This window comes from Poecilia formosa, unplaced genomic scaffold (assembly GCF_000485575.1).
Source record: "Poecilia formosa unplaced genomic scaffold, Poecilia_formosa-5.1.2 Scaffold1, whole genome shotgun sequence".
In the NCBI taxonomy this organism is placed as follows: Eukaryota; Metazoa; Chordata; class Actinopteri; order Cyprinodontiformes; family Poeciliidae; genus Poecilia; species Poecilia formosa.
This window is the reverse complement of record NW_006799940.1, coordinates 2,140,899-2,159,495: the sequence shown is the minus strand read 5'-3', so window position 1 is coordinate 2,159,495 and position 18,597 is coordinate 2,140,899. Positions and strand designations below refer to the sequence as shown.

Here is an 18,597-nt window from a genome sequence, read left to right as displayed (position 1 = left end):
TTAGCTTTTTAACTTATTCTTTACACATGTGTTTAAAAATGTCTTCCATATCAAGTGAACTTGTTTACTTCTCTGAAAGAATTTTTCTTTGCTACGTTTTGCCTGTTTTGCTTTCAACCTCAAACCTTTTTTTTTTTTTTCTTTTTCCCTTATTTTTTTACTACTTCTCAGTTAGCTGTTTAAGATTGTGCACTTCTTTTTCCCCAGCCTCAAACTCACGGCGTTACGACAGGCGGGGTGTGTATCCCGTGTCACTGCAACTCATTCGGCTCAAAGTCATTTGACTGTGACGAAACGGGTCAGTGTCGCTGTCAGCCTGGCGTCACTGGGCCTAAATGTGACCGATGCTCAAGAGGATTCTTCAACTTCCAGGAGGGTGGCTGCACACGTAAGATGAAAACTTGAGTAATCTTCCAAAAAAAAAAGAGTAAAAATATTTGTTGTTGTTGTTGTGTTTACCCACAAAAATATTACCTTCCGTGAATTGATTTTTATGATGATATTCTTTCAACATTGCTTTAAAGTTTGTAGAAGTTATCTTAAATCCAAATTTTGACTATGCAAGGCTTTCATTTATAGAAAGCCTCTACATAGCAAGACAAACTAAAATCATCCTCCCAATCTATCATCTACCTTAAAAATACTATTGTAGTGTTGGACATCTTGTCATCGTCACCCAATCATCAAACCTTAAACTTGTATTTTATGTGAAGATAAAATTCGTCCCTTGGAGTTAAAACGGCAGAGAAAATCTTGGAGTATAATTTGTAAAAATAGAATGGAGTAGAAAATGTGATTTTAATTAAAAATGTACATATGATGATTGTTGCATCACTAATGCTGCAGTAATACAATACATGTTTCTGAGCAATTTGTTCCCAAAATATTCAAGTTTGCACAGAGTTTGAACATTTGATATGTTCATTTAGAAGTGAACATATCAAATGTCTGGTTCAGTTTGTTTCAGGTGATTAAACATGGCTGTCATTACAGTATGTAGCCTTAAAAAATAACAATAAAATGTACATCAGTAATAGAAATTCCTGGTCATCGTATTTTATTGGGATTAATGAAGAAAGTCAGTTCTGAGTAAAACTAATATAATTGTGTTGTTCCTTTAGCTTAATGAAAGGCAAAATTACATTCAACTTAATCCAAACATTACCAGTCTTAGGGTGAAATGAAGAGCGCCTCATGAGCTGCTACAAAACGCTCAGTCTGAGCTGTCAGACTTTGTGTAAACCACTTCATGAAGGTAAACCACTGCCTTACAACAAAGATGATTGTTTTTCTGCTTTGTGTTGTTTTTAAAGCAAAACAGGAAGACTGTAAAATGAAAAAAACGCAAGTAGTCCAGAGAAATGGGCAATAATGTTAGAATAGGTGATAAATGTTATTTTTTGCAGTCCATGTATCAGTTATTTCATCTTTGACATTTTTGCTTTTCAGTTAAGTTTTCATTCATGCAGCTTCCCAGCTTGCCAGTCATCACACCTGTTTCTTATTGTTAATTAGGACAGCTGTTTCCACTTACCCAATCAGTGGGTGAATGGCAGCTTCTCTGATCTTGAAAGATAAACTGCAATATTGTTGAATTTGATGGAAGTAATACAGTAAACTTGTTGCATGAATAAACTGGAGCCCTGATATAAAAAAAAAAGAAAAAAAAAACTTTTTGTGACTTCTCCAGAGTCCCTCACATTCGTCTTTTCAAATCCTCACTGATACGTCTGCTGTTGTCCTTCCCTCCCACAGCTTGCCAGTGCAGTCATGTGGGAAACAACTGTGATGCGAATACCGGACAGTGCATCTGTCCTCCCAACACAATTGGTGAGAGGTGTGACCGTTGTGCGCCCAACCACTGGGGCCACGACATCACAACTGGATGTAAGGTGAGACAGTTTTGTTTGAAAGAATAACTTTGGGGGGAGGGGAGAATGTGTTGGATGAAACTTTATAGGATATATAAAAAGTAATTGTGCAAATACAAATATCTTTATCTTACTGGTGTGTGAATCCTTTTCTAAGTGAAAATGGAACAAAAAATGCGTGAGAAACCAGCTTGTGATCAAGTATTTTAAATTAATACACCCAACTGGATCAGAGCGGACAGGAAGGGGCCTTCAGCAGATAAGGGACTCCGGCTGACTTATCTGTTCTTACACCGGGATTTACACGGAGCATGGCTCTCTGGGTGCATATTGTTCAGAACATTGTCTTAATTGATAATGAAGTGCATCAATGGAGTAACAAACCAATTATGTCATCTTATGGATTGTATGTCATGCGTCAGTGATGTATCTATTTAGGACAAGAAAACAACTATCTCATGGTAATTACTGACACACTATTCTAATCTTGTTGACGTCATTGTATTGTTTGAAACTGAATCTGACTCTTAATACATTTCCTGCCTTGGACCTGTCCTCGTTTTGAGCATGAATAACTTACCGTTAATGCAAATTGACGAAATCCGCCTAATTTGAATCTTTCTTAAATAAACAAATTAGAAATACAAAGTTCATAAAAATGTAATAATTATACTTTAGGCTCTTTATTTCTTGCCAGTGATATGACTATAAAAAGACTAATCTCTTTCTCTTTTTTTTTTCTTGTCCATTTACCACTTCTCTGAAAAAAACCTTTGCAAACCGCCTTTCTTTAGGTCCACAAGTTGTTTTCTTGGTACAACTTTTTGTCTAAAATTAAAGAGTAATTTTCTCTCCAAAAGATTATTACATGCCTCAAAGCAGCTAGAAAAGCAAACCTTTAATTGTAGCAAAAGACTCGTAGACATTAGAGGCCTGGCAATAAAAGCACTGTGGCCCTTAGCAGCAGATTATTTCAAAGAAATCAATCAGGGTTTTATACGAGGTTTGGAATGACTCAACAAATGACAGACCATCAAAGCAATGTCAAACAAAGAAATACGCATCTTCGAAGCTGGAGACTGTACTGAAATTTCTACAAAATACAGAAAATCATAATGGAAAAGTAAATGTCTTAAAGTTCTACAGTTTATCTGCTTTGTGCACATCCAGGATTCTTCAATTTATAAACCGTTTCATCTTCATACAATAAGGAAATAATGTTTAAATAATCTTTCAAGTTCTATTTATAATAAATGTGTTATTATATTTTATACAAGTTTACTTATTTACCTTTTTGAGTGAATTTTTTTTACCACAAAGGTCTTGAGACTTCAATGTAGTTTCACTTATTGAGATATTTGGTCATTTTTATCGCACAAAATGTTTACATGTGTTCTTGTTTTGGAAAAAAGGAGTGTGGATGCAATGTGATCGGCTCGCTGACCCAGCAGTGCAACGCCAACACAGGCTGCTGCTCCTGTCGCGATTCCTTCAGAGGAGAGAAATGCGATGAATGTAAAATCGGGTACAGAGACTTCCCTCAGGTAAGAGGTCAAACATGTTTAATGCACTGGTGCTACTGTAGAGTGCATGTTTTCAAGAAAAACATGCACTTTGATGTAGATTTTTGGAAACACAACCCTGCTGTGGAATATTTGCAGGGATTTCATACTTATTTAGCAACACATTTAAAAAAGCCGAAATTAAAATTAGAGCAGGATTAAAAAGTAGGCATCATTTCTTGTAAACCGAGTGGATAAGTCGCATCTTTGGAGCACCTCATAACTGCACAAATTAATTAAAGAGCATAAAGATAACATTTCTGTCAACATGAAGTTTAATCAGGTGAATCGGAAAGCTAACCCGGTACCTAGTTATCTCACTGCTAAGCTTGTTCCATCATCAGAGCCCCCAGATTGTTTGTATTCACATTTCCCACAGTGCATCCAGTGCGAGTGCAGCGTCGCAGGATCGGACAGCCAGACCTGTGACATGGAGAGAGGAGTGTGTGGCTGTGCAGACCGAACAGGAAAATGTAACTGCAAGGTAAAGCTCATAAATCCATGCCTGTTTTGGTCACCTCCGTTTCAGCTCATGTAATCATTCTGTTTCTTTTCTCGAATGATGTCATACTGCTGTACTCTGCCTGGCTTCAATTTACAGAAATAGAAGATGGGGTATGGGAGTTTTCTCAATCATGTTTAATGGATTTTTCACTTTCATTAAAATTATTAGTGTCCCTGTCAATAGATAGAAGATGTTACTGTTCTTCCCATTTCCTTTGGGTGATATTTACTCTTGCTCATCTTGAAACCTTAATTCTCAGACTATATGTAGATATTCACCAACTATGTACAAGGATAAAACATGCAGAGCACTTTATGAATCATCTTTCTCACTGCGACAAGCTTCAATCTTGGATAAAATCAAGGCCTGCGTGGATTATCTAAAGATTTCTCAGACAGATGACAGTATTGATCCCAGGCATCACATTATGCCTTACAGAAACAAGCTTAGCTTTTTGTGTTTGCCTTTTTCTCTATTAATGCGCGTCAAATTCATAACCTTTAATGAGATGTCAGGTAATTTGTGTTATCATCTTTCTTAAGAGACACAAGTTGGACAACTTGTCACTCATTTGTCACATGTCTTCTTGTTAATCTGTTAGTATTTTTAATCTTGGTTGGCTGTCTGAACCTCATCATGAAACCAAGCAGTGCACTTGAGTTTCATCACATATTTGAAACTGTTTTGATAATCCAAGTAAGGATTTTTTTTTCCCATTTCTTTTGCAAAAATCATAATCTACATAAACAAAATTTTATGCTAAAATATGCAGCTATCCTGCAATAGGTTGTTACTGAAACCAGTAAGAACCTGCTTACTCATCACTATTTTAAGTCAGGCCAATGACTGTTCTGTTTTAAGAGAATCAGGATAACAGGTTTTAGATACTTTTTTCACTAAATACTAGTAGTAAAATCAACACAAATTGTTTTTTTTATATATATTTTTTCAAATTACCGTATTTTTCAGAATATAAGCCATCACTTTTTCCCCTCGCTTTGAACCAGGCGGCTTGTTGCCCGGCGCAGCTTTTCTGTGGATTTTTCTTCAACCACCAGGGGGCTCTTTAGCAGGAATGAATCATTGGAAGTCAAAATTGGAAATCAAGGAAGAAAGAGCTAATTTTCATGTCGAACAAGCACATGCTAGCAGCAGGCATGACGGATACATTCATTCAGACTCATATGATGCAGCTTTTATGTTGAAGGCTGTTGATCTGGCAGTACATAGAGCCGCGGCAAATTTTCTATGGGACTGATATCAGGGTTTTGTGGTAGTCACCTCAAAACATTGACTTTGACCTGTTTTCATTTATTCACTCTGTAACTAAAATGGTTATAGATTCTTTATATGTAAGTAATATTACATTTGATTTCAGCTGGACAGGTATTGGCAAAATCAACAGATGACTAAACTTAAAATAAAAATGTCTGTTTTTAAAGGCAAATACAAAGAAGGTGCTCAAAAGTATTTATAAAAAAAATGTAATTTGCTTCCTTTTCTCTCTTAATTCAGCAAAATGTGGAAGGGCACAACTGTGATCGCTGTAAAACAGATATGTTTGGCTTATCTGTAAAAAATCCGCTTGGCTGCAGCAAGTGCTACTGCTATGGACTGACTCACTCATGCATGGAGGCACAAGGACTTATAAGGATGTGGGTGAGTAACGGGACTTTTAAAATTAGCAAAACTAAGCAATACTTTAGACATCATTGAATAATTTTCCTTTTGAAAATTACAAAAAAATATAATAAAAATCCAGTGACATAATTACAGTTATAAGAAATGCACAGTGCTATTCTTGGGAGAAAAATATGTTAATTTTTTTTAAGGATTCAGGTCTGGAGAATGCTCAGTCTTATGTTTGTCTGTGGATACACGAGAAATCTAAGTTGTTCAGTTCTTATAATAATTTTTATCTGACAGGAAGTAAAAATGTTGGTCAAAATGTAAGTTTGTGAAATTACAGAGGAATATGACAAATTTAAATATCAGTAACATGTTTACATTTGATGAGGCTAGGCATGTTTAGAAAGAACTAGTTGCTGCTATAAACTGTCTGGTTACAATTTTGGGATGTGGAGGCTTTATTGAATCAACCGGGATTAATTTAAAGTTGACAAGAGCAGGATTCAAGGAGGGAAAACTGGTCAGAGAAATACATAAAAATGCGAAGTTTATTGGGAAGAGGGAGATTTTCTCTGAACCACTGAATCGTGAGATTACACTAAGTGAAGTGGGAAATGCAAGTGCTCACCCCACACATTCCACACAAAGGTCACATTTACACTGAAACTTGCACTACACAGGATAACATAAAGATTAATGAAAAGAAACGCATGAATATCAAAACATTTTCCACATAATCAAGAAGGAATAAAACACTGAAATCCTGATCAGCAACGCTAATTGTAAAATAGTTTGAAAAGGTTGAATTCTCCAAATATTGTTTTATTTTAAGAGTGACATTGATATATTCACCCTCTTATACTCATACCCTTTAATAAAATCTACTGAAACCAAATGTCTTCACAAGTTAAGTGAAGAAAATTTGGCAAAAATAAATTTCTCAGTTGGAGAAATGTCCTGGACTTTAATTGCAGCAAAAGGTTGTTAAACATTTTTTACAAAAAACCATTTAGAAAACCATTTATCAGTTGCCTGGATACATTTTATTTTAAATCCAATCTCATATATCTCATACAAATTCTCACTCTGACGTGATTTTTTCCCCCCACATTGCATAATCAATCATTATGAATTTAAAAGAAAAATTCAGTTTTGAGTGCTGCAACACATCTCTATGACAGATGACACATCAGCCAAACTCAAACAGATGGAACAACAAACCACACAATGTCCATTAAAGCTTAAATGCCAGTTTTACAAGACGATATATGTCCTGAAGTTTACTGTAGCTAAAGCTACTTGCATTCGGTTTTGGTCTTTTTTTTTCCTTCTTCTTTTCACATGAACAAGAGGGATCTATTTTTAAATTGGTCAACTCAACCACAACCCCCAGTCAATAATAAAGTCTGTTATTCAAGCAATATTGAAATATCAACACATAAAAATTCAAAAGCGAGATTGGAAAAAAAAGGAGGGTTGGTTGTTTATTATTTCTCCAAATGCAAATAACTCAAATGAAAGTCATATATCAAACCGCATGAGAAAAGTTGACACAATGAGTTTTAAATTATACTCAAGAGAGAAATGCTTCCTTACTGCCTTACTTTAACTACTGATGCAAATAGAACGTCACTGAGTGAAATGTGAAAAGTACATTGGTTTTTTCAGTAAACCACGGTTAATGATCATTAGTTTTAATTATAATATGTTTTAATATAAACATTTTATTACCAAGAAATAACCCAGTGGTTAAAAAGTGACTCTTTTCTTGTGAACTGACTCTAGTGTAACAAAAGATTTAGTTTTTCAAATGGAATTGTGACGATTCATTAAGTGTCATTTCACTAATGAGTTGGTACTGTGTGTGAACAAAAATCATTATTTTCACTCTACAGCTGTAAAATATCAAGACTTCAAGTCCATGGACTTAATTATGCATCTACTGGTTTTCTTGTATTCCAGTTGACACTGAGGCCAGAGCAGACAGTGCTCCCCCTGGTGGACAAATCCAACACTGTGGAGAAGAGGGCGGGAGTGAGCTTCCAGCACCCAGAGATACTGGCTCACGCAGAAGTGGTCACAACAACTCTGTCTGAACCGTACTACTGGAAACTGCCGGAGCAGTTCACAGGCTCTATGGTAAGAGCTTGTGCTTTGAAATGTACCATATGAAATATTCATTTGGTAACTCTGATGGTAATCAGACGATACAATGACGGTTAAGTACGTTGCAATCAAGATTTTCTTTTCAAAATGCCTATCTGAGTTATTTAGGATGCAGTCCAGTTCTTTGTTAAGTATATTAGTGTCATGGGAATGTTTGAACTGTTCAAGTACAGTAAAAGGAAAAAAAAACTGCAGTAAAATAATAAGTTCAGTGATTGCATCCCACTGTCAGTTTATTAGCAACAACAGATGTTTTGTCCTAACTGGAGTTTCTGCCCAACAGCATTTAGTTCTTAAAGATTTCTCTCTTTTCACACTCTTTAAAAACTTGCATCTTGCACCTACTGGCAATGTTTTCACATAGAGTGGTGTGTGGTAGGTTAATGGTTGCGTATTTACTCGTTTTTTTTATGATTTAATGATTCAGCTGGTCACATGACGCAGACGGGGAACTGCTGATGCTAAAGCAGCTTCACTGTAGTATGTGAAAAAGATCATTTAGGGGCGTTAAAAACTAATAACGAGCATAATGAGTTTGGTCAGTTTATGAAAATAATACTCAGAAGGAAAAACAGTGTATTATTATAACTATTAAAACTTGCTAACCAGTTTCAACAATAACAAGTCAGTAGAGGAGCATAAAATGTGGATCAAATTTACTCATCTCCCTCCACACATATTGTCAATGTAGAAGGAAACAGATTGTTTTGGGGGGAGGGAGGAAATGGATAACTGTTGTTAATAGGCTTAAAAGTTTGTCTCCAGCAAAGTGTTTGTGGATCTACTGAGGGGAAACATATTTTGTCTTGTTCAGATCACAGCCTACGGAGGACAACTGAAATACGCTGTGTACTACGAGGCCAGAGACGAAACCGGCCCTTCATCGTACGAGCCTCAAGTCATTATTAAAGGTGGTCCAAACCACAACATCATAATAACACGGCACATCCCAGGACTTCAGATCGGTCAGCTCACCCGTCACGAGATCGACATGACAGAGGTACGGTACGGAGAACGAAGTGTCGTTGGAGTCTCATGTTTTTAAGAATACAAAGGCTTTCAGAAAGTACCGTCTATTTTCACCAAACGTCGTATAATACAAACTGTACATGTTACACCTCAAGACTGCAGAGAGAAAACAATTTCTCCCCACATTTTATCTCTGTGTGAAGCATGAATGGAGGTACGCAGATGGCCGGTCTGTGAGTCGAGAGGACTTCATGGACGTTTTGTTCTATGTGGACTACATCCTGATTAAGGCTTCACATGGCAATCTGATGAGACATAGCCGGTAAAAAAAAATAAATAAATAAACACAAACGCATACCTTCATAGATGTCTATTAGGAGTTTCTCATTAACAGATGTGGAATTATAAAAATTATAGGTAACATTTTACCTTTTGTCAGATATAAAACTATAACTCTCCTGGAATTTATATGTAAGCAATTATGAAAAACAAAACTGGAAATCAGATTTCTAATGTCTAACATGTTTTGTGACTTCTTCCTTTCAGTATTTCAGAGATCAGCTTAACAGTAGCAGAGGAAGGAACGCCGGCGGAGCAAAACGAGAAAGCCCATCAGATAGAAAAATGTGACTGTCCAACCGGATACTCTGGGCTTTCCTGTGAGGTATGCACACATGTAAAGACTCACTGCAAATAGCAAGTATTTTATGGGCCCTCTGTCATCAGATGTTGGTCATTGTTGAAACAGTTTGAGACTTATCTAATCTAAATGGGATCTTCTTATTTTGTTGTAACTGCCAGAGTATGACGAGAAGATTTCTGTGATTGAATCAACATATTTCATTGCATTTGGTATAATTCAACCTCGACGGGTTTAATCTTTTGAGTAACTCTTTTGCTCAGGCATGATTTCCTTCCAGCTCTTTTTAAACCACTTTCAGCAGTCTTAATATTTGATTTAATTGCGAGTCTATGGTGAGAGATTCCAATATATAGACTCTAAACATCTGCTTAACTTTGGATAGAAGTCCCCAAATGTTTACTAGGATTGAGTATTGATCTCCAAAACTTTTTTTTTTCCCCATTGCATTCTCCTACTTGGCGACTAAAATGCTTTGTGATCTATGTTTATGTAACTTTGAAGGTACAAATAGAAACCAACAACCAAACTGCAGCTAAAATTTAAAATGCTCAGGTCGTGCAGGCTTGCCAGACAGATGGCTGTGCTATTTGTAGCTGCCGTCGTTGCTAATAAAGTATTTTTAAACGGGCATTTAGTGCTTGCAGAGGGAACAGATGGCTCTTTAAATGGACTCCATTAATTATTGCTGAACAGGAGAGGGAGAGGAGTAGAGAGTTACCTTGCAAGTCTATGTGCGTATGAACATGCACGGATCTATACGTCTGTGTCTTTGTCCAAAACTTACTGAGGTGTATAACTCTTAATTGTGTGTATGTGAGAGAGACAGAGAGAAAGCAGTCAACTGTTGCCTAGGGAAGTAAGCGTGTGATTATTGCCGGAGTCCCTGGACGCATCTGTTTAGTGATGTATTCTAATATCAGTCTTATTATGAAAGCTGCTTTTATGAAGTATTTCTAAATGTTTTCCTTTCGCCCCACCTCGGAGCAGGAGTGTGCTGCAGGTTTCTATCGGCTCCGCGCCGGGTCGCCGGTTTCTGTTCCAGCGTCCAGGCTGCCAACAGCTGCCGGCATGGGCAGCTGTGTCCAGTGTCAGTGCAGTGGGCATTCCTCCACTTGTGACCCTGAGACATCCATATGCCAGGTAAATGAGCATGTACATGTGTGAGCACTCTGATGCTGGAGCCCATCACAGAGCCATATGTTGAGTAGTTTTCAGAGAAACAAGCGTAATGAGAAAGTGTATTAAGGGGGATGTCAGGTACTGTAATTAGCCTGGCAATAATTAACTACCACCTGGCTAACTCATATTTTGTGCAGCTTTTTCCCCATATATATATGATTTATTTTAACATATGTTCATTGTAGTAAAAGATGGATGAGTGTGTGTAAGATCAAATTGTAGAACTGCTGATATGCTGGGATGTTCAAGCACACTCGCCTCTCGGGTTTATCAGAGAACGGTCAGAAACAGATCAAATATCCAGTGATCAGAAGTTTGTTGGGTAATATTTAAGGTCAGAGGGGAATAAGGTAGAATGACCTTGAATATCAGAAACAACATATTTTGTAAACATATTTTTATACCTTCTAAACAGTATTTAACCTCCAGCCTAAGTTAGAAATTCTCCTTGTAAATCAGTTCTCTTGTATTATTCAAAACTAAAAATTGTGTTTTAGTCTGTAAAACCAGAATGCAAATATCTTCTTCACTAATGAAAAAAGTTAAATTGGTTCTACTGGTCACTTGAAAATATTCACATTTGAAGCACTGGCAATGCTTCAAATTGCCAGCGCAATTTGAAGACATCGTTTTAATGTCTTTTTTTTTTCCTGCCTCGTCAATTGTGTTTAGTTGGCCTACTTTCCCATTCGTTTAATTTTGCTTTTGACACATTAAATGTTTCAAATATTTGTCTTTAAAGGTTCCACCTCTTACCTTTTGCGTGTTCATTCACCCTTTTTCTCTCTATCATCTACTTGTATGTCCTTTTTCCTATTCACAAACGCACTTTACCTTGTGTCTCATTCTGTCTCACTCGTGCCTAATTTCTCGACATGTAACAATTTGTTTCTCTCTTTCTGCGTCTTCCCTCCCTCCTGTTTAATTTCGGTCTCACTTTGCCTCCCAGCCATTTTTTTTCCTTGCCCATTTCTACCTCGTTTTCCATAACGGCGCCATTAGCATTTTCTAACCGAGCAGGCTAAATTGAAAACGCTAAACGAGTTTGTTTCTGTGGTAATTAGCAGTAACGAGAAATTGAGGAAGGTAATGGAAATGACTTGCCTCGTTAAGAAAAAAACTTTCTGTTGTACCAACTAAAGTTCCCATTTTAAACAAACAAGTGCAACACATTAGATGGGACCTTTGGGATATGAACAGTAGGGAGAAAGGACTTAATCTACAATAGTTTTGTTTCACCTGTGTATGTGTGGTGGGAGGTTTTTGTTCGTTACATTGCTGACCATTGTTTGTTTGTTTCTATGTTTATTGTGCACATATGCTGGAAAACTATTGTACTTCTAGAGTTTTGCATAGTTCCTATAAAGGTAATGGAAGATGATATTTTGTATGCTTATAAGTGAAGTTAAAAACGAGCTGTAAAAAAAAATTCCTTTGCATATTATTTTGATGTTGTGGCTGTCTGTGCAGCAACAGGTTATGAAAATTGTTCTACTTCTGTCTGCTTTTGAAGAAGGACATTAAACACCAGTGTGTAAGATTGCACCTGTGCGGTAACAGCGACTTGATTGCTCAGCACACAGTCTTACTTTACTGCACCTCATCATGCAGAGGTGTGCCTTGGCATCATTACCATGTGGACAAATGCATCTCTTATCTGAAACCGCCCCGCCTAGATAAAAGTTGAGCTGTGAAAAAGCCAAGTAAAGCCCAGAAAATGAGCATGGTGAAGAGAAAGGGGCAATCATTTCCCTGCCGCCACCGTGGAGATACTCGGCACTTTAATGGCAGCTGGAATCACACTGGGCACTTCCCAGTTATCTTTTAGATGTGTGAATCTGTATGTAACTGCTCAGCCTGTCCTGGTTTTCTTCTCTCTCTCTCTTCATAATGAGAGAAGTCTTTGAGTAGTTTTAGAGACAGTTTGAATGGAATTGAAGGCACCTTTCTGCCACAATGTTGCTAAATATTTCAGGTCAAACCTCTACATGGCTCACTCTAAAACCAAGCACACCAGTTTGAGAAGTTTTGATGTCAAACTGACATAATAGATGTATGTTACTACTTGTTATTTCTCCTGGTTTTGCCACAGATCAGCCAGTGGAACCAGGCTAACCATCTCAAGTAGTCACCGACTACTTTTTATGTTTGTCTTGCTAGCATGAGTCTTCATTCATTTATGTCTAAGACATTCTGCAGATATTTTTCTCCCTATTGCTTGATATCGTGCAGATGCTGCAGATTTACCTCACTTGATGAGCTTTTGCAGGTTGTAATCTCAGTTTTCTGTTCTTTGAAGACAAACACTACACCCAATGAGGCCTTGTGCTTCTGAAGACTATTTGATTGAATGTTTGACATGTTGTGCATTCAGAGATAATCTTTTGCTTACTTGTGATTCTTTTTCTTCTTTTTTTTTGGCTTTCTCGCCTTGCTGAACCAGTCTTACCATTCTTCTTTGACAGAAAGGCTTTTTTTTATTCACCTCACTGACATTTATTGTATATTTTCTCTTTCTTTCATTCCCTGTAAACCTGATGTGCTGGTGAAAATCCTAGGAAATCAGCCGTTTCTGAAGTACCTCCAACATTTAGCTTTTTAAATCTGAACCATTCTGATGCTCGGTTTGAACTTTTAGTGATCTCTAATGCATCACTGGATGTCCAACACATCAAGCTCCAGCCTTGTGATTGTCTCATTTACTATTAATATTGAGCTATTGGACAGATGTACCTAAAAAGGGGGCTGAAAGTATAAGATTATCCACACTTGTATAGTTATGTATTTTTAAAGCATTAAAAACTTTTCTCAAGACATCTGAGTGCACTTGTACCAATTTTTTTGGAGGTTTCTTTTAAGCAATCTAGTAAAAACAATTTATTTCTTCTTCATGAATGCCTTGAGTTTTCTTGTGCAGGTAGAATAAACTTTTACTTTGTAACTTTTATTTTTTTTTAGTAGCTACATTCAATGTATCAACATCCTCCTTACAAAACCTGCCACACATACCAAACTCATGCTGGGTGGAAGATGGAAATTTCAGGACCTGCAAGTCTGAGAGGATTCTGATAGAGGAGGAATAAATGGAGTCTTCAAAACAAAAAACACATTTTCTGCATTTATGTTGATAGAACTGTCAAGACAACACGGAGGGTGATCACTGTGAACGCTGCGCTCCGGGTTTCTACGGTGTGGTCCGAGGTTCTCCAGATGACTGCAAACGTTGTGCCTGCCCCCTTTCCAATCCAGAGAATAAGTAATATTTTGGGTTTATTTATTTTATTTTTTTGGTCGATGCATGCTTATGATCCCATTTTTAAAGCGGAATGCATCAGTAACTCCCTTTGTGCACATGTTAATCTGTATTCTGCATTCTATTGATTCTTTATCTGTTAATTATTTTGTAACTACTTTTTTCTGAATCTAGTTTCAGCCCTACATGTGTGGCAGAAGGTTTCAGTGACCACCGCTGTACCTCCTGTGCTGAGGGATATGAGGGAAAATACTGTGAAAGGTGAGACTAGTGTAGAGAAAAGTAGTATGTATAGCTTTGCATTAAGATAAACTCATGAAATAATACTGTTGTGGAGCTCCAAAACATAACTTGAGATTGTCATTCAGTTCCAGATTTGTCTGAAAGAAAGAAAGAACTTAAAAAAAAACTTAGCACAGTGCACAGCAAAGATTTTGACTTCAAATAGTAGTAGCTCCAACGTATTTAGAAAAACAGCTGCATCCCACTGCTGTGCAGGAATCTCTCAGATATATCCTGGAATTATTTGGGATGGTTGATAACATTCTCCATTGGTAGGACTTTTAGCTGACCGAAACTTGATCGTCCTTTTCCTATAGATGTGCCACTGGTTACCACGGTAACCCAAGGATGCCAGGTGGCCGCTGTGAGGAGTGTAAGTGTTCCTCGTGGGGGTCGCTACCAGGACCATGTCACCCTGTCACGGGCCAGTGCCGTTGCAGGGTTGGGACATCCGGAATTTTGTGTGACCGGTGCATGGATCGGCATGTGTGTGGACCGTCTGGGATAATCTGTAAGACTAACATATTAACTTGAGTTTTTTGAGTTGTTGTTTCTCCCTTGTACCACCAAAAGAACTGAACTTTTGACAGTCTATCGTATTACAACCACAAACTTCAATGTGACTGAAATTTAACTTGTTGGATTGCAACTCTTTTAAAACAAATACATAGGAATAATGGGGAACTGCAGCACCAACAGCCAGCATGTCCCTACATAAGATTATATACTTAGCATAAATGATTTGGTTCTTTTATACGTTAGAAAAATTAATGAATGAATGCAATTAAGCTATATTTGTGAAATGAAAAACCTGTAATTAAAAGCGGATATTTTATGGATCATAAAAATATGTTTTTAGACAATTTATCTGTAGAATGTAAGGTCATTTGTGTGTCTTGCTGGGCTTTTGAAGTGATATATTTTGCGCTGGTAATGTAGCGGTTTTTTTGTCCCATGACTGGTTGGTGTGAACCTGCTGACCCCATTTAAATAGCATTTTAAATTGAAGCCATTACACAGATTAGCCTCTAACTGCAGAAGTTATACATAAAACCCATTTGCATCTCAAGGTTCTACACTCCATGAACCCTATATTCAGTCTTGGTCTGTTTCATTTATTTTCTGCTGCTCCTGTCATTCTGGTGCCTCACACACGTGCCGTGTCACCTGATGTTGTAATTTTTACTGTATTTTGGCAATGAAATTCAAATCGGAGGCCTTTTCTCTAGTTGCCATGGGAGACGAGATCATGGCAGAAGTCAGATTCAAGTCATTCAGAAAATAATTTCAATGTCGTTTGGAGCTAAATTAAACTTAATATGAACATAATAGTGGTGCCAATTTAGTGCCATTAGCTTGTCTGGAAGTAAGTGTGCGCATATGAATGAGAACATGGAGGAAAAGGTCGTAAGACAGAGGCCAGTGTGAAATCGCTGCTGTCAGGTCGGTAAGGAAATTGCTCACTCACATCTTTGCATGTTTCGACATTGAACATGTGCTCACAAAGTGGAAGTGCTGCAGTGCCACCCTGACACCATGCTGCTCGCCTTTGTGTCCAAACCATAATCGTAGGTCCTGGTTCTGACGATGGGGGGATAGTCAAACTGATGCTTCCTTGAAAAGTGATGCCACTCTGTGTTTTCCCCTGCTCTGGCTTTTCTTGCATTCTGCCTGGCACAGCAAAGCACTTGTCCTGAACGGGAGAAACGTAAACATCTAAGCAAGTGCAGAAATCCAGCTTAAATTTAACAAGTCATGTCATGCAGTTTGCAGTGTTATTAAACTTCCCTCCATCGACCTACAAAAAGATGCTCAGAATGTAATTATTAATCCATTAGATGCAGGTGTAACATATGAGTATCCCCAAGCCCATGTCTGGAAGGGGATTTAGGCCTTAATAGATTATCTTCAGTGGGAAAAATAAAGGACGTATCACATGCTCAGTTTATTGCTTAATACATCAGCTTAAAATTGATCAAATTATATTGGTTTTAATTTGTTTTAGTTTTCCCCTGCTTCTGTATTTGCTTTAATTTTAAATTTACAAAGAGTTGTATATTTACAATGAGAGCAAAAGACAAATGCTAACTGAAGAACATAAATCACATTACAAATGTAAATCTATAAATAAAAGTGCAATCACTTGAATGCTTATTTGTATTGCAACATTCACAAACAAGATAATTCAAAGTGCTTTATAGAGGGATATAAAGGGGGGTCTAATAAAACTAGTAAACACACGTCTACAATAATGTATCTTATGGAAAATAAAAGTATGCACCTGTGTCCCGTTTTGACTGAAAACTCATGGCAATGTGTTCATCGTGGATTTAGAGTGCAGTAGCAGTCAAAATCTTTTGTGAAATAGACTAATTTAAATAATATTTGCAGTTAAAAATAATCTTGAAAAGTTTGCAAGTGAAGGTTAAATGTAATTATGTTTCAGCTCCACCTCAAAATCACAAATTATTCAGGTTTAATGAGGTTTACATGTACAGTAAATGTCATTTCAAGTATGCCTTTTTGCACGTTTTTTTTCAAGATGTTCTTGTTCACTGAAGGACTGAGACATGTTTCCATGCGTTGTTTCACAGACAGGCATTCATAAAAGGTTAATCCTGTAGGACAAGCTGCTTTCCCTTGTAGAAGGTTGTAGATTAAACTTCTACACCCGTTAGATTTCTGCACAGCAGAGACAAGCAGGTCTTGACACCGTGTCATATCCAGTGCAGATTTGTGTGTGTGGTGTTTTTGTGTATACATTTTGCATGAAACTACTTAAAAGCAGTGATTAATTTGTGTGTTTTAGTTTTGTCAGAGATTGACAGACTAGAAACAGTTTGTATATTATTTAATTTATTGTTGATTTCCCATGTCAGGAGTTTTAATTTCTGTAATAAATCGGCCTCAGGTCACAAAAGAAAACTATGTTTTCCTAGCACTTTACTAAAAAGTAATTGTGTGTCCAAGTCAATTCGTGTGCATTGGAGTGTGTGTGTTTTTGTTTTCTTTTGCCCACAGTGTGTGCTCATAATAGGTGCTCTCTACTCTCTAGGCTGATTGCATGCATCAGCAGCCTTGTCTTTCTAAGGGTAGAACAACAAAAGTGTCATCACATATTGATATATTTCTAAGTTCACATATATAAAACATACAGTTACAAAAAGATCTTGCACAGAAACCTGGCAAACAAGAGCCTCACAGTGCAGATAGTAAATATTTCAGATGAATTTAATGGGGCTCATTGCACATGAACTGATTCAGAACCGTGTTTCTTTACTTTTCTCCAGCCTGTGATGATGAGTGCTCAGGTTTGCTGATAAGCGACATGGACCGTCTCTATCGCATCATCACTGATGTCACACTGACCACACCCCTCCCACCACCTTATAAAGCTTTGTACCGCTTTGAAAACATGACAGAGGAGCTCAAGGTAAAATTAATATAAATGTTAACTTTATTTGTTTCTATGTATGTTGCTTCTGGGTAATATTGTTCAGTAGAACAAGCTTGCTGAGTGAAACTTACTATTTATAAATATATCTAAAAGTAAACTTAACTGTTGCATTGCTTTGAACTTTGACATATTTTAGCATGTCTTGTTTCCCACACAAGTCAAAGTGAAAAATGTTCATATATTTTGCTGCTTGAAAATGGGTCAAATTTACTCTGGTAAACACCACTCAACCACATCCCTTTGTAGTTGGGTTATTACAAATTGTTAATTTACTATGAATTTCTCCCCTTCTCTGAGGTATTGGCACAATGAGTCAGCTGGTTTTAATAATAAAAAACATAAATACATTCTCGTACGTGAGAATTTTCCACAAAATGCTGTGTTGCCTCTGTCAAATCTTTTAGTCTAAACAAATCAAAAGATCATGCAAGAAGTAAAACTTTTGCAACAGAAAAAATTGTTCAGTAGATAATAAGGTCATACAGGAACTCATAATTATCCTGAATGACGAAAGTAAACATTGAGCTGGCAAAGGAGATTTTAGATTGATGGCTTGACTACTAATACGGTAGAGAACTATTGCTAAGAGTTATTTATACGTCAACAACAAACTGAAAAAAAAGTCGTGTTGAAACTATTTGAGAAGAATAATTATCCACTTTTCAGAATTTGATCAGCAGCTGTTGCAGTGTTTACATATTTAAGCAAAAATTGTGCAGAAATTAATGAATTGTTAATTCAGTATATATATATATATTTTTTTTTTTCCAAGCACATTGGGTCCTTTTCTGCAAATAAAATTTTAACATATCTGCTTGATTCTAGTTGATTCCGATTCTCCTTTTGAGTTGAGACTCATGAACACTCTAGTTTTAGGTCCTATTCTCAAATTTCCAACCACCACTTTACACCAATTATTTTCCAGCTTCTCAAGGTTGAAGCATATGTTCAAAAGAAAAATAATTTCCTTTCGTCTGACTGTTTGCATTTTGTTAGTTTTGAAAGTGTTATTTATGGGAAATTTCTTAGTGCAAATTATTTTTCTGGTTCCTGTGTTTCTCAGCCCTGCAGCAGAGGTCTG

General features: G+C 36.9%; 1 protein-coding gene across 7 annotated transcripts in view; it reads left to right on the top strand.

The window, feature by feature from the left end:
- lama2 (laminin, alpha 2) overlaps positions 1-18,597 on the top strand; it is a 149,835-nt gene that overhangs the window by 89,975 nt on the left and 41,263 nt on the right. For 5 of the 7 annotated variants that reach the window (XM_016668171.1, XM_016668150.1, XM_016668157.1 and 2 more), the window contains 14 exons: positions 208-388; positions 1,756-1,892; positions 3,284-3,415; positions 3,813-3,917; positions 5,454-5,597; positions 7,530-7,706; positions 8,548-8,733; positions 8,906-9,024; positions 9,249-9,366; positions 10,333-10,485; positions 13,656-13,780; positions 13,952-14,038; positions 14,377-14,570; positions 17,350-17,492. In XM_016668171.1, coding sequence (XP_016523657.1) covers positions 208-388; positions 1,756-1,892; positions 3,284-3,415; positions 3,813-3,917; positions 5,454-5,597; positions 7,530-7,706; positions 8,548-8,733; positions 8,906-9,024; positions 9,249-9,366; positions 10,333-10,485; positions 13,656-13,780; positions 13,952-14,038; positions 14,377-14,570; positions 17,350-17,492 — 2,001 coding nt within the window. The remainder of the gene's footprint in view (positions 1-207; positions 389-1,755; positions 1,893-3,283; positions 3,416-3,812; positions 3,918-5,453; positions 5,598-7,529; positions 7,707-8,547; positions 8,734-8,905; positions 9,025-9,248; positions 9,367-10,332; positions 10,486-13,655; positions 13,781-13,951; positions 14,039-14,376; positions 14,571-17,349; positions 17,493-18,597) is intronic. The other 2 variants (XM_007542962.2, XM_016668177.1) reach the window with 1 other exon arrangement.